We start from the raw sequence: 24,106 nt of genomic DNA on the forward strand, positions 1-24,106 counted from the left end.
GTCCTCAACCTTCTGCCTTTTGAATCAGCATTTTACATTTCATCACCATATAATTTCTAAAAACAGTTGGATGGAGGAATGAAAAAGTGTTTTACTTCTATTTGCAGTATGCTTTTTAATTTAACAATATGTTCATGTTCTAATTGTTTTAGTGCTTTAGTGTTTTTTGAGATCAGATGGTGAATCAGATTGGTAGTGGTGGGTAACTTTCTTTATACTCAGATTTACTACAGTGATGTAAGGTTATTGTTAACACTTTGTTAACCATTGAATTTTCTCATTTTAGCGAGCTATGGTTTATTGAAGGTTGAACGTACCAAGGTTGATTTAGCGTTGATGATGTTGATCAACGTTAAAATGCCAGCTGGGATAAGTCCATGTATCCAAACCATCAACCAAAAAAATCACAAAAGCATCTTCCACCACAAAGAATTAAACTCCACAATTAGCCAATCACAGCGCAGGGGGCGGAGCTTGCGTCTGGGACTCTTGGCTCCCCTCATCTCTCTCACTTCCACATCTCGCGCTGGGTGAGGGTGCAGAACGCCATGCGCTCAGCATCTCACGCCAGTGCAGCAGTGTCTCCGGTGTCGTGGCGCGCGGATCGGGTTCGGTGCGGGACCAGGGCAGCGTGTGACTGTGCCGCCATGCCATGCGCGCGGACCGTGCAGCTGCAGCCCCGGCAGTCTTATGGAATATAGCCCGCTGTGCCCCGCTGCGCACGCGACCCCGCTGCCCCCCGTGAGAAACAAACTTCTGGTGCTGTGCGTCATGCTGTCCCTGTGGGCGTACACGCTCTACTGCTGCATCGGATACTGCTCCACCGCGCCCGGCCTGCCCGGCCTGTCCGCGGACCCCCGGGAGACCCCCAGCCCGCGCGCGCTCTCCACGGAGCTGCCGAACGGCGACAGCGGCGGCTTTGGGGAACCGGACGGCGGCAGCAGCAACAGGGTGGAGGAGTGGGACGAGGGCAGGACCCTCAACGACTCCGAGACCAAGAAGCTGCCCCAGGCCATCATTATCGGAGTGAAGAAGGGCGGCACGCGCGCGCTCCTCGAGTTCCTGCGCCTGCATCCCGACATTCGCGCGGTCGGCGCAGAGCCGCACTTCTTCGACCGCAACTACGAGAAGGGGCTGGAGTGGTACAGGTGCGTGCGCTGCGCTAAAAAAGTGCGTTAAAAGTGCGCTCCGACTGGCGCTTAGAAGAAATGTTGGTTATCTTAACTTTACTGGAGTGGTTCTTTATTTTTCAGATGACTTTCTACTTCTACTCCTTACATTTTCACACACCTATCTAAACGTTTCTACTACTTACGTTTTTAAAATAGCCTCCTAATTCATATTCCAATTTAGCTTGTTTTCATTCCAGCTTCTCATTATTCAAATAAAAAAGTAAGAGACCACTTAAAAATGAATTTCTTTGATTTTACCAAATTGAAAACCTCTGGAACATAATCAAGAGGAAGTTGGATGATCACAAGCCATCAAACCAAGCTGAAATGCTTGAATTATCCAAAAGCAGTGTGTAAGACTATTGGAGGAGAACATGCCATGAAAACTGTGACTAAAAACTGGGTTATTTGACCAAATATTGATTTCTGAACTCTTATGAATATAAACTTGTTTTCTTTGAATTATTTGAGGTCTGAAAGCTCTCTTTTTGTTATTTCAGCCATTTCTTATTTTCTGCAAATAAATGCTCTAAATTACAATATTTTTATTTGGAATTTGGGAGAAATGTCTTCAGTATTTTAAAGAATATTATAGAATAAAACAAGAATGTTCATTTTACTCAAACATATATAATAAATAGCAAAATCAGAGAAACTGATTTAGAAACTGAAGTGGTCTCTTAATTTTTTCCAGAGCTGTATACCATATAAACATACCGACACCCTATTGGTTTATATTGTGATCCATCACACCTGCACATCATGTCTTACTATCACACTCCAGCAAGAACATAGCAGATGTATGTAGCCTAGTATGAAGATGATCTGTGCAGAGACTCAAGAGAACTCAAGTTTACCAAACGTCCAACTAAGCCCTTTTAATATATGTACATTCTACTAAAATACATTCATTTTCAGTGATCATATATGCAGCTGAAACATGGAACAGCCTAGTGCATCCCAAATTTATCAACATTAACATTTTAATATAACATTATAGTCGATTTGGCTTTTAAAAAAATGTTTTTTTGGGGGAGAGGGGTAGTGCACTATAGGACTCTGTGGTGCAGCCTAAGCTTTTGTCCTTAATGGCATTTTCCCCTTTATTACTTTTACATTTATTCTTGAAACCAGTACTTTTACACTTTTACTTGAGTAAAAAGCTTGAGTTGATACTTAACTTTTAAAGAAAAAAATTAAATCTTTTATTTCATGACACTTTTAAGCTGTTTATTTGCTATTTCTAACTTTTGACACAAAGTAAAGAACAACTGCCAGATTCAAATCAGTGCAAAAGTGAAAAAAAGAGAAATGGAAATACCATTTTTAATGCTGATTTATACACTATTTAAAAAAATAAATGCAATCATTAAACTACTTAATTGCAGTTAAAAAAATACATCATAAATCAAAATGTGTAAGATAATCTATAATTTATGTAGGATACATTTATGGGCCCTTGGTGGCTCAGTAAACCTAAGTGGCTGTCTAGACTAAGTATAGAGCATGGAATGACATATAGCACAACACTTTTAAAGCCGTTAATATCCCATTTTAAATCTTTCTAATTGTTTTAAAGGTATTTGGGTCGACTTTTACACATGCAACATATTTATATCTATAGATAAATTAATTTGTATCTGTATTAAGTGAATAACAGTGATTATCTTGTTACTTTGGCATTTTTAAAAAGTCAGCAGCAAGTGAACTCAATCAGTTTTTGAAGTTGATATGATGGAAACAGGAGAAATAGAGGAATAAAAAGGCATAAGGATCCAAGCAATGTTTGATAATAATAGACTTAATTGTGATGGTTATTGTGTTACTGTTAAATGATGGGTCAGAACATCTCCAAAACATCAGGCAGGTCTGTGGTGTGTTCCTGGTTGAAAGTTAGTTAGTAATGACCAAAGGTTTTCCAAGGATGGACAACTGATGAATTGATGAGAAGATTATTGGTGGGGATTGAACGCTAGCCTGTTTGATCCAGTCCAACAAAAAAGCTACTGTAGCACAAATTTGCTGGGGTTGTTTTGGTGCCATAAGATCCTCAATGTCTATGGAAGTTACTTGTTTTTTTTTAATGTTATGACTATTTAGGCTATGGTTTATTTTGTGGCTATTAGTGGAAGGGAGGATTGGTTTCATTAGAATTCATAGAAGTCATTTTAAACAATAGACCTGTACATTTTATGGAACTAGGCCTGTCACAATAATTACATTCTCGACTTATCGTTCAATATATGGACATGACCTCAGTCATTTTAGTAATTGTGATATTGTCCATTGTGTTTACACTTCGGAAATATATTTAACATATATTTTGATTGCGCCCCTGGGGGCATAGGGGCATGGGCCCCTATAGTACAGAAGCACAGAGAGACACAGACACAGGGAGTGCATGAACTCAAAACATACCTTAATTAGTAAAAATACCCTCCATCAACACCCCAAAAAACATAGTAATGACTCAGTGTGGCCCTAGTCACTTAACTTTAGTGTCTCTTAGGTTTGTGTTGTCTCAGCTTCCTATTTCTTGAGTGAAGGCTGAGGCAGGGTCTTTTTGCCGGTCCAACAGGGGCCAGCTGGGCAGACCGGGGCAGCGCGACATGGTGTGTGTGTGTATATATGAATGCCAACAATATTGTTTTTCGCAGTAATTTCTGGGACAACATATCGAACGCCAATTTTTTTTATTGTGACAGGCCTAAATGGAACTGGAATTTTGTGTCCCAAAGGCACATTTACCCAAACCCTATCTCTGTACTGTGCAGCACCCTAAATCTGAACATGCCTGATTAGAATAAAACATGGTGTTGTGCCGTGATCTTAAGACTGTGAGTAGACGGGACATATGGACTGTTTTGCTGACCTCTTAGAATCCATGCCGGATTAATGTGAAGGGATTAAATAATAGTCTCAGATGAGAGTTGGGTAAAGACCTTAGATGCCTTTTTATAATAAAAAATCATTTAATTTAAATAATTTCAAATTATTATGATTAAAAAAGGGACATAATCATGTTGCTGTAATGATCATGTCATGTAACATTAGGGTTAATATTATTGTTCAGACTATATCAAAATATCATTGGAATTCTATTAACTAGGACTTAGTTTTTCTATGATTTTCTATTATATTGTTAATATTGATACAGGAATTATATTGTATTGTTCCCATACAGTACATTGAAAATGTACAAATAGAAAATAATCTTGAACTGACATTGCATATTAAATCATTATAATAGTATGTGATAATTGCAAAATTTGAATAAGTGGATTGCTTATTATTTATTTCCCCACACAACAAGATTTTAGTCCAGCTAATTAAAGGTACATTAGGCTAGCAAATGTAAATGTATGTGCCTATATATCCACAGGGAGAGACCAGGTATACAAAAGATCTGTAATTTTAATAATTCCTCAAATCTGCGTAAACAAATAAACCTTTCCACAACATACAGCGCATCCTACAAATGCAGGAATTCTCCTATCTTTCCACCTTAAATTGTGCCTTAATTACAGAAAAAAGGAAGTAAAATACTGGGGTCCATTACAGAAAGCCAGAACTTACTTGCAATAATGTAACACCAATCGGAACAAACTTTGAGCCACTTTTCTTATCATACTCATTTGTGTAGTTTTTGAATATGAATGAATCATTGGAAGGTACTGAAGGTGCAGTATGTTTCTCTATATATCAGAAAGCTTCTTCCCATACAGAGAAACGAAACGACTGGTGAACCAGACCTAGACTGAACCTGTGTGATCTTAAAGTAAACACAGCCTATACAAACACTCTGATTACATAATAGCGCTCATGGTCAGCTTCCCTTGCACAACACTATCGATCACTGCCAGTAATTCTGACCTTTACCTTCTATTCTTCAGCACAGATCTGCAGGAATATGTGCACAACACTGATGTAAAATCAAGTTCTTTTGAGTTTGACTGGGTTTAAGTTTATAGAGCTTGATGATCTTGACCTTGGAATTTACACTCATCCACTTGTTTTAACTCTTCAGCTGGACCTGCTCATCTTAGAAGCCCAAAAAGAGGCTTAGTAAGGGTGTACTTACACTGGGCATGGTTTGGTTGAATTGTGCTGGAGCATGGTCCTGCCCCCTCCATACTGCCCTGCTGGCCTGCACTGACACTACCTTTGAACAATCCATGCCCGAGCATGCTTTTGTCATTACTCACTGATCAGTGGGCTTGCCAGTGTTGTGGTAATTTCAGCACCCCTGCTATGCAAAGCACCCTCTCTCGGGAGCGCATCTTCTTAAAAAAAATAAGAGATAATCCACTTTAACTTACTTAGTAATATGCGGGGTGCTTTTCCTGATGGCACCATGATGTCGTCTTGTTCCGTGCTTGTGTATCGTGCCCGAGTCCAAGTGAACTGTGCCCGGTTCAGTGTACTGTGCTCAGGCAGGGTTCAAAACCATTACACTTGTCAATCAAGCCGTCAATCAATCAGCCTAAGAATATTTTCAGTTTTCTGTTTTCATTAATGGCCATTATTAAGCCAGCATAAGCTACGTAATGGACACATACAGGGGTTGGACAATGAAACTGAAACACCTGAAACACACTGACACCTGGTTTTAGACCACAGTAATTAATTGTCACAAGAGACAGTTCTGGTGGAAACAGGAGAGTTGAGGTGCACATTGAATCCTGCCGTGATTTGGGCAGCCGTGGTTTTATGTTTTTTGGATACAATCCAGGTTAGCACCCGAACATTCCTTTCAGACAGCTTCCTCTTGCATCCACAGTTAATCCTGTTGGATGTGGTTGGTCCTTCTTGGTGGTATGCTGACATTAACCTGGATATCGTGGCTCTTGATACATCACAAAGACTTGCTGTCTTGGTCACAGATGCGCCAGCAAGACGTGCACCAACAATTTGTCCTCTTTTGAACTCTGGTATGTCACGCATAATGTTGTGTGCATTGCAATATTTTGAGCAAAACTGTGCTCTTACCCTGCTAATTGAACCTTCACACTCTGCTCTTACTGGTGCAATGTGCAATTAATGAAGCTATCATCACCAATTAAACAATAGAACACTTTATGCTACTGTATGTGGGCAAACACATATAGTGGTGATTTCTGTATCTACTGTAACTGTAGATTAACCCTTATTTATAAACAGAAATAAAAGGAATCCAAGGGTAATCTGTTAGTATTATTGTTCTGCGGGATGCGTGAACACAACAATTTGCCAAACGGACTCTACCACTCTCCACAATCCAATCAGTGGATAGGATTGGGATTGTATATACAGTGTAGGGAGATGCAGTATGTGTAGTTGATGATGACAGGATGTTGTAAAACTCTGTATTACACTCACTAATAGGGTTGATTAGTGATTAGTTGACATAATTGACAGAAGTCAAACAAAGATTACACATTTTCTCCCTAAATTTCAGAACATTCCACATTTTTATTGTCTTCTAGGCATTAAAAGGGCATGCAATGCTCAGTGTTTTGGTGTTTCTATCATTTTGAAGCAATAATAAAGAAAGCTATGAACTGGAGTCGTACCCATAGGAAGAGGACATAACAATAATCACTGACTAATCTACCAATTGAAACATAATCGTCAGATTAGTTGACTACTAAAATAATCCTTAGTTACAGCCCTTCTCAGTAAACTGCTCAGTTTACTGTTGGCAAGTTACATGACCTGGATTCGAACCAGCAATCCTCAGGTCATGGTGAGTGCATGGTACTGCGCTCAAAACTGTTTTTTGTGTGTAAAAGAGATCTAAATTGAGTAAAAATAACTTTTTAAAAAACAAAAAACGTTCTCATAAAAATCGATGTTAAAGATTCGAAGATGTTTTCATTTAGCATTTAGCCTGTTGAAAGCTGGCTTGTGAGATGAAGAGAATGGTAGGTGTTTTGCTCAGTTTATGACTAATCATTATTAAAACCCTTCCCTCATTGTATAGGATAAGATGAGGGAAAACTAAGCAACAATGCCCTCAATCAATGCTTAGCGTGTTTTATAATAGCCTGCATTCAGAAATTCACAGCAAAAAGCACTTTACTCTCTAGCCTCTTTCAGCAACTAATCAAAAGAAGACGTGGACCATTGAGCAAAGAAAAGAGCCTATATATAACTGTCTGAATCATTTGATAATGGCATTGGCAATGAAAAATAAGAACCTTTGTGTTTTATGAAAGCATGCAGTGCACTGAATATATTATTATTATTATTATTATTATGCGTTATTATATGTTGTATAAGAATCAGATACTGAGTTGTCTCAGTATATCCTATCAGAGCAAAGCTGGCACATGTTTCAACGAATATACACTCTAATCTAACTATTACTGAAAAGAAAACTCTTGTGTGACTTGATTTGAAATCTGTACATTAAAAATAAGTAAAAAAAAAAAACAGGCGCTGTGTAAAATATTGATCAAAATATGATCAATTCCATGGAGATTTACAAATTCTGGAGGCATTTGCATCTTAAATTATGACATTTTTGAGCAGCTCAGTGTCTTCTGGTATAAAGAAATATATTAGCATGTGACTGTCTCCTAACATTACTGTGTTATACCAAGTGAAAGGGGAACTGACATAAATGGAGAAAAACACACCAAAATAGGCTGGGGTTCGAAGGGTTATTAAACATACAAATATACAATGCCGTGCATGAGAATGCTGACCAGTGCTCCACCTCGCTCACAAGACAACACCTCACAATTTATACAGGTGTGTGCGTGTGTGTTCCCAAGCTGTTCACTGAGGTAACACTTCATGATCAGTTTATATACTGTTGATAGTTACAATACGTTTACTTTTTGGTTTACTTTGTCACGTCTTGGATGTAATTGTGTTGGAATAATCTATTTTAATTATCTATTATAATTATACAACAGTTAGTTCCGACCCTGCAATGTGATTGGCTGAGAGGCGTTCTATAAGTGCCGTTATCAGCCGGTAATGCACTATAACCGAAGCTCTCCATGTATCACTTTGCCACATACAGGTTACCTAGCAACAGTGTACAGCTTTCAAGACAAAAACTGCAGCTACAAACAGAGCAGCAATGGATCTATTTTAACTCGCGGAGTTTTTATAACCAAACAGATTGTATTTTGTTGTCCTCTTTAACTCTTTAACTCAAAATCAGCGATAATGGAACTGTGGTATAATTGAAATAATACACTTGAGGTTTGTGATAAATGATCAGATAAATGCTGTTTTAATATAATACACACAAAATTAAAAACTATAAACAAAAAAATGCAAACTTGAAAAAAGTTGAAAAAAAGTAAAACATTTTAAAAATAAAAAATATTTTGTAAAAAAAAAAAAAAGATTTCTCAAAAACTATTTTAGAAACAATAGGGTTCTCTGTTTGTCACAATTTATGCATGATGTTGGTGCTTTGACGCATTCCTGAGTAATTAATCTGTATGAACAATGCTCGATTTTTTGATTCAATTTGCGTCAATGTGGTTCTAAGGGTTAATTGACACCTTTAATTTCAGTTCAGTGTGCTGATTACATTCTTACATTGATACATTGTACTGAATGCTAGTAATAGTGAATATATCTAGAGGACTTTTAAAGCTTTCTGACTGAAAGACCAATAGCCTGAGCAACAGGTGACTGTGTCCCATGGTGAGGGCTAAAGCCAGCGCGGTGTAAACCCTGAGAGCAGCAGCATGCAGGCTTGTCTAATGGATGTCTGTTCCCCTGAGCCACTGCGGCCGGCTAATTAAAACATCTCTGCTAAGTCAGGGCCATGCACCGCTGCCCGACCTCCATCAGCTACTCGCACTATATGTGGTCCCTAATGATCGCTCACAGCATATCTACCTCACTGCTCTCATTGTTCAGAAACGGCAACAGTAAGACTGAAAGGACCCTCTGAACAGAGGTTAACCTTTACTTTTTGGGCATCATGTGTCCATCATGTGACCATGCGGCCCCTACTGCTCCTTGCAATTTCATCCATATGGTAACAATAATCATTCAGAACAAATGAAAAGAAAAAGGCTGCCAAGCTTTTTACGCTTTTATATTTGTTTAAATGTGTTTGCCGTAAATGATGTTTCTACATTCTAATTAACTTAACTCAACATTAAACATTATTATTTGATGTCAAGCCTAGACATTGAAGAATCAGTCAGCTATATATCAGTAACCCAACCCCACATATTTGTAGAATGTGTAAAATGAATGTGTCTTGTGGAGAAAACAAAGTAAACACTTTCATCACCACTAACCAGATACCCCCCTCAAAAGTCAAAAGTCCAGCACTCATTCAATTTCATAGCATGGTAATTGTGGCATTGTGGTTAATGTGGAATCTAGCCTCACCTTCGATTAAGCTCTACAATCAGCTGATCGGAGTCTAGCATCACTGCTGAAGTTTCTATTACTTTCTATTACTTTATTAACACACACATTAAGGTTCTTGTGTTTTAATGATACAAAAGGACTTAATCACAAAAATGGGGAAAACGACTAGAACCTGATTAAGGATGTGACAGACTAGCAGTAGAAAAGACAACAGGAAGCTGAGAAAGTGTTGTAGCACTACTACTGCAGTGCATCACAATTCTGATTTGTATGGCTTTTTATGTTCCTAAATATATTATCAATATTGTGAACATTATTATGGGCCCTATTTTAGCTAGCTATAAGCGAGCTGTCAACCACAGACTTTGGTATCGTAATGTGAAATTAACCAATCTGAGTGCCACTTGCCATTCTCTTTAAGAGCCAGGTGCACTTTGACTTTGGTGGATTGCAATTTTAATGGTACAGTGCTTCTGCACTTCTCAGCAAAGGAAACTGACCTGCTTGTTCATTTACAGAAATAGCAATGTTATTTTATTTAGTATTCTGTTTATTGTTAATGTAAAGTTGGGGTTGCTAGGGTGGGGTGCAAAATCTAGTGAGACCAGGAGAAGGTAGTTCGCTAGTTCTACCAGCTATCTTGAAGGCATTGTAAGTATTTCGTGGGAGTGTGCCATATCGTATCGTACGCAATAATATCGCAAAAAATGCTGACACAATAAAAAAAATCCACACTTGGAATGGCAATATTCCAGAAAATATTGCCATTTATTTAGGTATTTTCTGTTTTTATTTTTGTATTATTTTCTGTACACTTTAGTTTTGTGCTTGATCATTGTTGTTACATTACTTTATTTTTGTTATTTCTTATTTTGTTACATTATTATTTCATACAAATCAGGATCTGTCTATAGATTTTTGTTTGTTTCGACTAAATTTATGAAACTCATTTATACTAAATAGCGACAATATAGTAGTATATTCTTCATTTTTTTTTCTTTAATTTATTTCTGATGGCTATCCAATTATCCCACCTATTTGTGCATCCCCATCACCAGTGGCGCCTGCGACCCTAGGAGGGTGCAGACAAACACATGCCTCCTCTGACACACGTGAAGTCAGCCACCCCTTTTTTCAAGCTACTGCTAATGCATCATTGCCTGAGCGGCTAGTGCACTCGGAGGAAAGCGCAGCAACAAGGTTCTGATACAGCTGACGGCAGAGCTACACGAACGGGATTCGAACCTGTGCGACCTCCCATTCATAGTGGCAGCGCATTACACACGTACCACTGGACCACTCGGCGCCCCTATATAATATTCTAAATTAATTCATTTTAAAAATTTCAATGTTTTTTTTTTCATATTACCAAGAATTTCGTTATCACAAAATATTGTGATATTATTTAAGGGCCATATCGCCGACCCTCAGTGTTTAGCCTGCATTTCTGTTCGTGTTATATAAGTAACAGTAAGCTATACCATGTCTAAAGCTACGTGAGCCAGTCTGTTTGACAGAAAGCCACACAGTTTGACACAGAAGCTTAATGATTTAGGCTAATCTGCTGGTATATGAGCTTACATTAGCTGTTAAACTAAACGAAACATCTGAAGTGCTTGTTTCATGTCTTGGCAGATTGTCTGTGTTTAAGAGAAAAGGGTAAAAGTGTAAATCGTCTCTGAACTGTTCGTTTAAGTCGTTTTTTTTGTGGAGGAATGTTGGGAGCTAGCCCACTTGCTGCACTGTGTGGTGCGTGCTGGAGGAGGGGTCATCCCGCAGAGCCGAAGAGTCAGATGGCTGCCTTTATCCAGGGAGCCCCATTTGACTAATTGTGAAGCAGAAGCCTGGAGAGAGGAGCAGGCAGTCAGAAGGCCAGGACCCCTGTGGAGATATTCAGTCATGACTCCACTGTTGGACCAACATGGTGGGGGCGGCCATGTGGGCCTGAGTATCTGTTCTGGAGTTTTTACAAGCAAAAACACTCTTTTCTGGTTTAACATAATGTGCTTAGGTGCCTAAAACTTATGCACCGCACTGTATATACAAATAATAGTTTAAACTTCTGTGGTTAGTCAGACTTAATCGCAATTAATTACACCTTTTATTTTTTATTTTTATTTATTTATTTATTTTTTTCTTCTTGAACTTAAAGCCTTTAATAAAGTGAATTTAAGCAATAATACACGAGAGGGAGTGTTATAACATGTAACGACCACAGCACAACAGTGCCAGTATTACACGTTATAGCACAAACATTTTACTGTTTTTTGGAAAGATTTTAAAAGGTTTTTTAAGAGTTAAAGAGGATGAATAATGTCACTCATAAAATGCCTCTCAGCCAATCACATTGCAGAGTTGAAACTACCTGTGGTATAATTAAATGCAAATAAATGAAGTAATCAGTGTTAGATTGGTAAAATATAAAAAGTAAATTAAAAAAGTAAATTATATTTATATTAGTGGTGTCAGTCACATACAAAAAAAAAAAACAATATTCTGTGATTTAATCTAGATACAAATTTTTACATTTTAAAACCTTCCCTGTTTTTTTATTTACTGTATTATAATATCTCAGATAAGTTTTAACGCTTTTTAAATGAGCATCTTATAATGTATTGAGTTTAATGATAAACTATCATTTAAGGAAATAAACATTAGTCTAGCTCCATATTCCACATTCCACAGAGAGAGAGAGAGAGAGAGACTAAACTAAACTTCAACATAAATAAAATGAATCTCTACATTCTGAACTCAACAGTAAGCGACGTTGTGTTTATATCGCTAAATAAAACTAATTAAACGCTAATAAATCACTAGACTTGGTAGATGTCACATAATTAATTCAACTTAAAAGGAATTAACGTGTTAATGTTACCACATTAATCACACACATTAGCATGTTGACACGATATTGAATTTACAAACAACAATACTAATGTTTTAAGAGTTGAGACAACAATATATGGTGGAATAACCCTGATTTTTAATCACAAATTTTATGCATCTCGGCACGCTCTCCACCAGTCTTTCACACTGCTTTTTGGTGACCTTATGATACTACTGGAGGAGGAATTCAAGCAGCTCAGTGTTTTTTTATTCCATTCCAGAGGTTTTCATTGTACTAAAACATTTACCCATATATAGTAAAATCAGATAAACTGATCATTTTGAAAGGGTCTCTTAATTATTTCTGGAGCTGGATACATACTGGGATTAGGTCAGAGAAGGCTAATACTACCACCCACAGTGGACAGAGCAGTAGGTGGTAGTGATGATCGTGACCGGTGGCATCCGGCTAGAACTGTCCATGTGAGCAGACATGTGACAAGTGACTCACAGACAAGTGAAATCACATCCACATCACATACACATATCTATGTGTTCTTTCGCTTCTTTAGTAAGACATGGAAAAAGTCATGAGACACAATATAAGTCCCCAGTTCTATGACATTGGTTACACAGGAACAAACTTGTTGGCTTGTGTTTTTGTATAGTTTTGTATATTGTTGTGTTAATGCGCAGCATTCGGTGAGCTGGGTCCTCCATTAGTGCTGTAAGTACCAAAGAATATATATTAGAAGAAGGAGCCATAACATTAAACTAGTTTTCTACAGAGCAGTTATATTCTTTACTTCATTACCTCATTCCCTGAAACTGAGCTAGCAAAACTGCTAGAGGCTATGAGTGTATGTGTGTTTATGTGTATGTGTGTTTGTGTGTGTGTGTGTTTTTGTGTGTGTGTGTGTGTGTGTCTAAGGGAATCAGAGAGAGAGAGAGGGCGGCAGATGCCTGGAGTAAATTGAGAGCGACTCTATTGAGAGCTCAGCAGAGGCAGGCGGGGCTGTGAAAGGGAGGGGGCGGAGCCCCTGAGGTGTGCATTAACCCCGATGAGAGAGAGCGCACAATTAGAGCTGAATTGTGTTGTTTCTTCCTTCACTTTGTATGCAAATGTGCTCAGGAGGGCGAAAGTGCTTTTTGACGAACACAGCGGGAACTCTCTTTATAGAGAATGCCCTGAAAGGATCTGGCCCAGGAACAGATCCCTCACACTTGTAGCAGAAAAAAAAACTTTTCCACTTTCACACACAAATTTAGGGGGAGCGCTGTTCCTCCCTCCAGCACAATTAGATAAGTTCTGATTGGTTGTATTGACTGTGTTTGTTGGACTGTGTAAAGTTTCCTTTGGGATGGAAAGAAAGGGATTCTGAGGAAGGATGGATGAAAGTGAAATTGTTACTTTGTGTTGCATGAGAACAGTAGAGAGCCTAGTGAGATTTCTATAAGAAAATAATAAAAAGTGCCTTTTCGAAATTGTACTTTTTATTTTAAAGAATGTATTGGAATTTCACAAGGGAAATGTTTATTCTGAGTATACAGAAAAAGATTAAGCCAATTAAGACAATTATTACTTTCAATATTGTTGGAGCCATTTTATCTAGAGATGCACCAAAATTAGATTATTTGGCCAAATAAATAAGGAATTTGTCTGAAGGCCGAATAGTAGATCTTTTTTTAATTAATTTTAATTAAATTCATTTTGTCATTTTTTTTTTACTAGTGCATAAATGAAATATTCTAAATGTGTTGTATCATATTTCCTTTTAAAGAAAAAAATGAACATTATTATTGAACAAGCAATTACAAAACTACACTTCTAAAAGAATGTTTTTAATATTGTACATATATAAAGTAAACCAGCACATTTTAACATACCAGCAAATCATAATACACAATACTGAACATTTTTGCACTACGTTACATTACATTACATAGCATTTCGCAGAAGCTTTTATCCAAAGTGACTTAAAAATATGATTTACATTTGTCAGTAGAGCTATTTTTTTTTACTTTATGACAGGGTCTAAAGGAGGTCTAATGGAAATAGTGTAATAGAGGTGGAAAAGAGGAGAAGAAAGAAATGAGGTTAGGAATAGTTAGTGTGTTAGAGGTGTTAGGAGAGTCTTCAGGGGTTGATGTAAAAGGTGCCAGATGTCGAAGAATGGACTCTGGGCACTGTTCAGTGCACTGCACAGCATTTTGACAATGCAACATTTGGAAAGATAGGAAGTCTTTGGTTAAACAAACAATAAATTAGCTAACAAACAATTTGGGTGATGTATGGGTTTAGAGGCGGGGCAGGAGGGAGAGGTGATTGGCTGAGCTGGGCCTCTGATAGCGGTGACAGGAAGTTGGTTGGACGTCGGGGGGGGGGGGGGGAGGGGGGTTTATCGATAGACTGATTTGCATATTGTGATGTGCCTGCGGTCTGTGAAAGTACACGAACACATCATCCATGCATATAGCACAGTTGAATCTAAAAGAGGGAAATTACCACAATAAAAGCGCTTTTTTAAAAGTTAGGAATGGTTTCTAGGATTTTAAGCAGGTCTGGTATGTTTCATTATGTTTCAAAGGAACATATTTCAGATATTATGAATGGAAATAAAGTGTCTCTTTAACAGAATCTCAGCCCTTCAGTCCAGGTGGATGAGGGTCAGTCAGAATTAAAGTACCACAGTGTTTTATTATCATCATACACACATTCAGCTTTACCTTCAGACTGGAATATTGTAATGCAACAAAAGACTGCTTTTCTTTGAAGATAGGGGATGTATATATGTGTGTGTGTGTGTGGTGGGAGGGTAGTGGGGGTGGTTGGGGTTGTGTGAAGCAGAGTAAGGTAAATGGAAAATAAGATTATGAGCTGTGCAGAAATGATAAGCTGACATGCAGTCAGAATCAGAGCCCACAGCACCTGAGTGTGTTTTTGATTCAGATCTGGAACATGTCACAGAAACGGCTAGATCATTTGAAGTGGCTGCATACCATCACCTCCCGTGCCCTCCTGTGCGGTTAGAGAAAGAAGGATGTTCTCCCTGGAATCCTTCTCACCACAGCACAGCAGAACACAGCATAGCACACACACACACATAACTTTACATGCACTACACTAACTGGGTTAAAAGTCTCATTCCGCTAAAATCCACTTTTTCTTGTTCTTTGTGAAATACAATAGGTCTCTCTAAATTCTATATGTATGCTGCATTTGAAACTGTTTCTCAGCCTTCCTTGTCTGCAGTAGCTAGTAAAAGAAAATCCTCAGAAATACGAGTTGATCAGAGAGACGTTCGGGTGTCTACTCAACCAGTGAGTTCATGGCCTCGCCTTTAATTTATATTGACAAATGACAAATTATATGTGCAATTCACTTTGTTTCTTCTCTGAGGGAATAATTACTGTTTTCTGTTGTTTTTCTATTTTATTTTGATAAAAAAAAACGCTAATACAGCGAGGAACAGCAGCAGGAGCTCCTCAGATAATGTTCTGTTCTCATTTCTCTCCATGCAGGATAAAGCGTTTGACTCTATAGAGCTGAGCTACCATTACTCCAGTATATACACTTGCTGTGCTAAGTTGCTAGCGTTAGTTAGCAAGCTGGATCTGCATCTTTGGCGTGCCAAGTCCTGCTGGAAAATGAAATCCACATCTCCTTAAAAGTTATCAGCAGAGGGAAGCCCAAAGAAATGTATTGATTAGCGCTTCACTTCTGTTGAATCAGCAGACTGTGTGTGTGTAAAGGACCCGAGTCCTGGGGAAAATTAGTGCTTTGTCACTTCTGTCCCTCTCTCAGCGTCTCATTACAGCACCAAACAGTCATCAGCTTCACACAGTCAGACACTCCGCGTCTTTAAAGAGCCCAGCTCCAGCCTTTGAACGCGCTAGCTGATAGCAGGCAGTGTAAACACGGGTTTCAGAGACAGCCCTTCAAACGCCGGCTCTGCAGGATCTACATCTGCAGACATACCTCAGATCCTCCTAGACATAACAGCACAATTACACACCTCCAGCTCTCTGCTGCAGCTCAGAATGAGAGCAGATCTACCTGGGAAATGAAGCTCCAGCAGGAGTCAGAGGGTAGATGTTAGTGAGTTTTGCTTTATTAGAGATCATAGCTTTAAGCTACATACAGGGGTTGGACAATGAAACTGAAACACCTGGTTTTAGGCCACAATAATTTATTGTCCTGACGCACAGTTCTGGTGGAAACAGGAGAGTTGAGGTGCACATTGAATTTTGTCATGATTTAAGCAGCCGTGGTTTTATGTTTTTTGGATACAATCCAGGTTAGCACCCGGACATCCTCTTCAGACAGCTTCCACAGTTAATCCTCTTGGATGTGGTTGGTCCTTCTTGGTGGTATGCTGACATTACCCTGGCTCTTGATACATCACAAAGTCTTGCTGTCTTGGTCACAGATGCTCCAGCAAGACGTGCACCAACAATTTTGCAGCTGGATTGCAGTGTGGATTGCAGTGTGCCAAGTTCTGCTGGAAAATGAAATCCGCATCTCCATAAAAATAGTCAGCTGAGGGAAGCCCAAAGAAATGTATTGATTTAACAAAATATCGGCCAACCCAAACATGTGCCGGATGGTGACTATAAATACTGGAGTTTCTTGAAGTATTATTTGATATCGGATTAAAAAGAAAAAAAAATCAAATTTTCCAGATTTATCATTTTTTTTTATCAAGTTATCATATTTTTAATAACTTTTAAAATCTAAATAACAAGCATATAATTGTTGCGACAAAAAAAAACATTCTCCAATCTTTATGTTTTGTATAATGACCAATTGAAATGCTCCAAAACAACTCAATCAAATCTTTTTATACTGACTTCCACTTAAAGTTAGAAAGTTTTTGTCTCTCTCTTTTGTTAAAGTTGTGATATTTGTTCTTTATTTGTATTATCTACTATATTGTAGAGCAATATCAAAGACTTGAAAACTATGAATGAACACATATGTAGTTAGGTATTATACAAAAAAAGTGACATAAAGTCACAAAAAACACATGACATAAAAACCCAACACAGGTGGTTTGGGATGAGTTGGAGAGCAGAGTGAAGGGAAAACAGTTATCAAGAACTCAGCACCTCCTCAAGAACTCCTTTAAGATAGTTGGAGAACCATTCCAGGTTCTACCTAATGAAGCCGACTGATTATAAAGCACTTTTCCACTGATGTGGAACCAGGAACCAGAATCGTTCTGGTTTGCAAACCTAATTTTGGACCAGTTAGCCACGGTTCCACCAACAAAAGTCGGTTCCGAAACCAGGAAGCAGGTTCTGTTCACTGCCACTGTGTAATGGCTCTTGATGGTTCTACTAAAACTGGTGGAAACGTGGGCTGGGTCGCTGAAAAGAACCACAGTTCTTATAAGCACGAACGGAACTGGTTCAAGAACCAGAGTTATTTTGGTGGAAAAGCGCTATGAGAGAATTATACCAAGAATTGGCAAAGTTGGCATCAAAGCTAAAGTTGTTATTTTAAAGAATCTAAACTATAAAACATATTTTGGCTCTTCTGACACTTTTATTTCTGTTTACTTCATAATTTCATATGCATTTCTTCATAGTTTTGGTGTCTACAGTATTAATCAAAAATCTACAAATTTAGAAGTGTATCCAAACTTTTGACTGGTACTGTACAAACAGATTTGCAAACCTCCTTTATGGATGCATTTATTCTATCAATCTATCTGCAGTTTCTTACTACAGTTTTTTTCCCTTTCTCTTTTCCTTGCTTGTCAAAGTTGTGAGGTGAGTCTGAGTTGTTTCTTGTGTCAGTATTAAACAGGGCTCTCAAGTGTAGAAGTTTGGTACCAAGGGGGGGGGGGGGGGGTGGGGTTGGATGCGCGCTGTTCTTCTTCAGTTGTTTCAGAGGGGGGGGGGGTTGCCGCCATTCTCCTTCAGTTCTTCACCGACGTGTGTTTCAGAACTTTTGAATCGTACAGTCCTTTGCGCCTGACACTCCACCCTCTTTGACTAGGTCTGCGATCTATATTCTGATTGGCTCAACGAGAGTACATTATAACATACAGCCGAAGGATTGGCAAGCGTGAGAAATACCATGTGTGGCGTGTGAGCGTGTGAACTCGCTGAGCGTGAGACTTGAGAACACTGGTCTGAAATGCAGTGTGTCTGGAGCTAGCTGGATTAGCATGCTACAGGAACGGGCTAGCGCTTCCAGGCTACAGTGCTGAGTAAGCAGGAGGAGTTAGCAGAGGTTACTACTGTCTCGTTTTATCTTCAGTTTGAGGCGTCTGAGGCGTTTACGTTTTACTGTACGTCTGAATTATTCATGGCTGCCGGTTTGTTTGGCTTGGGGACTGAGCGAAGAGTTTGATCAGTAGTAAGTCCCTGGTGTCGTGCCAGAAAGAGCACACTGCAGTCTGGTTGTGTATCCAAGTGATGGGAGCATAATTACTGAGACACTGATACGCTGCATTCTCTCCCACACACTCCTCTCTCTCATTAGCGCTGGGCCTTATTTCTGTAATAATAATAATAACGCTCTAGAGACAGAGACGTTTTCTTAGATTGCTCAACAACATGCAGCAACATGGTTTGTAAAGGAATATTCCAGCATTTTACTTTCTATTGATTATCAGAATATAAATACAAATGTTTTAACGTTTGTAGAAAATGCACATCCATGCATTTCTAGCAGCTTCTCCACAAAAGCAACGAAGCAGCACTCAAAAGCTTCGGTGTGCACCTTTTAAAAATGAGTGAAATACACCTGACACAAATAGTATGAGAGTAGTAGTATAAGGGGCTTAAGACAGTTTAACCCCTTAACATGCCTTGTCCTGTGTATACGGGCTACAGGTGTAGGCGATACAGGTGTATGTGAATCTAAAGTAAAATAACTTATTTACAAAGGACACTTAAAGAAGCCTCCTGTTCAACTCTTTACTTCACTTAATAATTCCAGATCAGTTTGATTTGTATTTGGGAAAATATTGATTTTAAAATGAAGCTCAGGAAAGAGACAATTTTATGACTTTATTCGTTATATTTTGACATTAGCCAATTTACTTAATTTTTTTGTTATATATATTTTCTATTACAATTACAATTATGCTTTTTCAGCAGTGTTCCTTATCAGACATGAAAGCTTTTTATGAAATCCTCAAGATTTAGTGGTTAAGTAATAAACTTTCATTACTTTTAATTATATATATATATATATATATATATATATATATATATATATATATATATATATAAATTATAAGAACGTTGTAACTTCTTAAAAAAACATCCTACCAACCAAAATGTAAAATGTATCTGTTAACTGTCTATTTGTTTTAGCTTTAAGTATATTTGAGTCAGTATGTTTTCATGCTCTTTTACTTTTACTTTTAATTGTCTGTGGTAATTATACACATCAGTTCAGAAATCATTATTTAGTGGAATAACCCTGGTTTTTAATCAGAGTTTTCATGCATCGTGGCATGCTCTCCTCCACCAGTCTTACACACTGCTTTTGGATAACTTTATGCCTGCACTCCTGGTGCAAAAAAATCAAGCAGTTGAGTTTGGTTTGATGGCTTGTGATCATCCATCTTCCTCTTGATTATATTCCAGAGGTTTTCAATTTGGTAAAAATCAGAGAAACTCATCATAGTAGTAGTTTCATAGTAGTTTATAAGCCTTTTCCGTTCTCATGATTTCATAAAGGAGTCTCGTCTTTCCTTACTGTTCCTTCCTTCTCACCCCCTCGTTCTTCTCCTCTCCTCCTCCCCCCCACTCCTTTCCCATTAAATGCTCAGATATAATCTCTCAAAGTTTGTTTTGCAATAGAGATTACTGACGGCTCTGCCAGCTAATGCCTATAAACATGTCATTTGTAACCGCGCTGGCTGTTTTTGGGGCTTTTGTCTGTGCTAGCCTCTGAACCCCAGGGCTAATTTTATTTGGAACAATCCGTCACAGTCAGAACTCAAAGACGAAATGTAAACAGCACGTTTGGATAAACCGCTCGGCGATTGGAGAGTGACTTAGCTTCGCTTAGCTGACGTCTTGTTTAAACAGTATCGGGTGCAGTGTATAAATCTGCTGGCATTACTTAAAAACAGCTGCTATTTATGTGCTATTCAAAGGTGTGTCTCTAATGCTCTGTGTATTTTGCTGCTCTTTTGAGCAGCTGAAAGTGTGTGTGTGTGTGGTTGCGAGCCTGCCAGTGCTCTCTGTGCTCTCTGCCTCCACATTAGCCTCATATATCTATCTCTGTAAAGCTGGAAAGCATCTCGCTGTGCCTAAATCCCACTTGGCCTACTTCAGCCGTCCCCCCAGCGCAGTCTGAAGTGAAAAGGCTAATTTGCCAATTAAAGAAAAGCAGTCTGACCCTGTTGACTGAGGCATCAGGAGAATAAATGCTACGTAGGTCAGATAAGTGGAAGATTCCCCCTCGTGAAATTATGCACCCTGTATTTTTGCCTGTCTCAAACATCCACAGAACTTTGGCAACCCGAATTTAAGGTCACACTGATTTGATACAGGCCTACTGGATTGGTACAGGCTAGAGATCTGCCAAAACTGAAACCAGGTTTTCATTTATTTGTCACTTTTTACTCCATTGTATAAATGACATACCATATATACAGCTCTGGAAAAAAATAAGAGACCACTTAAAAAAGAATGAGTTTCTTTGATTTTTCCAAATTGAAAACCTTTGGAATGTAATCAAGAGGAAGATGGATGATCACAAGCCATCAAACCAAGCTGAACTGCTCGAATTTTTACACCAGGAGTGGCATAAAGTTCTCCAAAAGCAGTGTGTAAGACTGGTGGAGGAGAACATGCCAACATGCCACCAAATATTGATTTCTGAACTCTTAAGACTTTATGAATATGAACTTGGTTTCTTTGCATAATTCTTTTTTGTTATTTTATCGTTATTTTATTTCTCATTTTCTGCAAATAAATGCTCTAAATTTGGGAGAAATGTTTATAGAATTTAACAACAATGTTCATTTTACTCAAACATATACCTATAAATAGCAAAATCAGAGAATCTGATTTAGAAAATGAACCGGCCTCTTAATGTGTATTGTTTATCTTGCTGGTCAAAGAAAAAGTCTTTTTATTAGTGCTGTCATTCGATTAAAAATGTTATCACATTAATCACAACAATATTCTGTGAATAGCTGCAGTTAATCCCACTTGTTCTTCTTAAGATGCAAGATTTTATAGTAAATATTTAAATGTAAATAAAAGAATGAATGTTAAAAATGTAAATTGCAATTATATTTATATTGTTGGTGTCAATTAAAATGCTAGTATATGTTTGAGGGGAGATAAAACAAACAGGGGGCACTGGAATAAAGAATGCATGATAAATTGAATAGAGGAAACTTTTTTGGGACATGTAGCGCAGAGTCACGCAGTGAATGCAGCACAGGCTGTGCATGTAAACAGCATGGAGCTGTAGTTTTAATCATGAATTTACTTCAGCAGTGCTATATCAGTCATACATATACCTCAGCAGTGTACGATAAGTCTATATCGATAATGTCGTTATCGTGACAGGCCTGATACTGAGAGACACAAATATTCTATAAATAAAATTCCTAAACATTCTTTTAACTCAAAAAAGAAGTCTTGGGACACGAATGCCAGAATAGCAACAGGTGCTGCAGTTGAGTGTGTTGTTGAGAACGGCTCATTGACTCTGGCTGATGAGTTTTTAATGGAATGGAAAAACTTCAGTGCTTATTAAACACAAGCGCACGGCATTGTGGGTATATTAACTGCATGCACTGCCTTGAGCTCGCATTCCTCCTCTAGTGGAGAGATAGAGAGAAGTTGTGTCATTGAGGAGGATTACAGCAGCGCAGTGAGGGGGATTAAAGCCAGTATAAGGGGACGTCTGTCTTTTCTTGAGTGGCTAAATATATCCGCGCTGGTGAGGCGTGTCAGCACCGGTCTGCGCTCGCCGGGGTTCGAGGCAGACGGCTGTGTGACTGCGTGCTGTAATTCTGAGCTTCTGCTAAGAATCAGCTCACAGTTTAGTGAGAGTGGTCGTGGTGGGTGGCGGCTGGGTGCTATGGATCTTAAAGGATGACCTTTTTTCCAAAACATGTCCTGAGTGGACGAGGGTCTGCTCTGACTAATCTACTGACTCCCGTCGCTGTGATAGAGGGAGCGACTGTGAGGCAAGATAGCTAGGCAGTTCTTGCTGTTGTCAGTTTTATTTATTTATATATTTACTTATTTCATGTACTTGCTTAGTGTATTAATATGTTTTTGGTGGCATCATAGTATTTTTTCATCCAAAACCAACACTGAACAAAAATGAGGCCGTTTTCACACCTGTAGTTGGTTTCTATGGACCGTATCAGTTGATAAGTTTGTTTATTTCCAGTGTTTTCTCCCTCTGTTTGGTTTGATTTCTAGGGGTGTCACAATTCTCTAAATCCTCGATTTGATTTTATTTCAGATTTTAGGGTCACAATTCGATTCGATTCTCGATTTTCTTTTTTCTTTTTTTTTTTACAGCAGAGAGGCCTATGCCAGTTTTAGATTAGTCTATGGTCAGTCATTGGTTTGATTCATCAAATTTACAATATCTTATTTCAAAAGGGGGGCTTGATATAAGTTATGCAAAGTGATACAAGTGATCTGTAATACACCACATTAGGCACTAATGGTCAAATTTAAACAATTTAATTACGATATATATGTAATGCCATCTAGTGGCTTTTTTGGTAGCAGCAGTGTGCACATAACAAACTGTCATGTAAAAAATAATAGAACAATTAGAGCCTTAACAAACTGAACTCTATCCTACTATAACAGTTAAACATGAAAAATAAGACTTTACGACTTTTTCAGAAGTTTTTTCTTTAAAAAAGATATATTATTAACTTTATCTGAGAGAAAGATGCTCCTTAAGGTACCAAAACTATTAACATATTTGAGGCTAGACAAAACTACTGTTATTTTTATATTTTCAAGCTTTTCTTTAAGAAGATGAGAATGTCCACATTCTCTGGAGAAAGAGCTGCTCTTTGTCTGCGCTGCGTCATTTGCGTAGCGTGCTGCGCCATTTGCCGGAGGGATCGTCGATCCTCTTTTTGACTTCAATGCTCGAGACCATGACATCATTTCGATTGATTTCGATGAAATATCAAAATCGTGACACCCCTATTGATTTCGCACAGGTATAAACCTAAACACACAAAAAAATGCGCACCAATAAACCACGCAAGCACATCGTCTCCCCTGATTGGTCAGAGCTGTCTGGTGCAGGAGCAAGAAAGTAAATATAGTGAGAACACAATTCTTTGTTACAGTTTGTATATCAGTGCAGTGTGAAGCTGCTTTAACACTAAGTGCTAAAACGCTGCGCTTTAAACAGTATTTTTAATAGTATGTGCAGCACAGATGTACACGTAGCATAATTGTTCACGTTCTCAACATAAGCAAACTAAACCAGTGTTCATTTGGGATTTTATTATACACCTGTAAACGAAAATGAAAGTGTTTGGAATCTGAGTGTAATGACTTGGATGGATGAGAGAATTTTACTTTTGGCAACATAGTGTAGAACTGAACTTGATGGCAGCAGCACAGCTAAAAAGAAACGGGACAGGGCACAGAGTACTGAGTTAGTGGCAAATTGCTTATTGTGTTAAATTAACACAAAAATAAATTGCTCCTGTGTGTTAATAGTATAAAGACACGTTGAATCATTGATTTTTAGTGAAATCTGATGAAAATCATCACAAAATCACGCATTTTTCCACAAT

The 24,106-nt window shown here is 38.2% G+C and overlaps 1 protein-coding gene across 1 annotated transcript in view; it reads left to right on the forward strand.

The window, feature by feature from the left end:
• Positions 1-491: 491 nt before the first annotated feature.
• Positions 492-24,106, forward strand: part of hs3st3b1a (heparan sulfate (glucosamine) 3-O-sulfotransferase 3B1a) — a 28,982-nt gene continuing 5,367 nt past the window's right edge. Inside the window, exon 1 of the mRNA XM_022673517.2 lies at positions 492-1,148. Within this exon, the coding sequence (XP_022529238.2) occupies positions 691-1,148 (458 nt within the window). The 5' untranslated portion in view covers positions 492-690. The remainder of the gene's footprint in view (positions 1,149-24,106) is intronic.

The sequence above is a fragment of the Astyanax mexicanus genome, chromosome 19 (assembly GCF_023375975.1).
Source record: "Astyanax mexicanus isolate ESR-SI-001 chromosome 19, AstMex3_surface, whole genome shotgun sequence".
In the NCBI taxonomy this organism is placed as follows: domain Eukaryota; kingdom Metazoa; phylum Chordata; class Actinopteri; order Characiformes; family Acestrorhamphidae; genus Astyanax; species Astyanax mexicanus.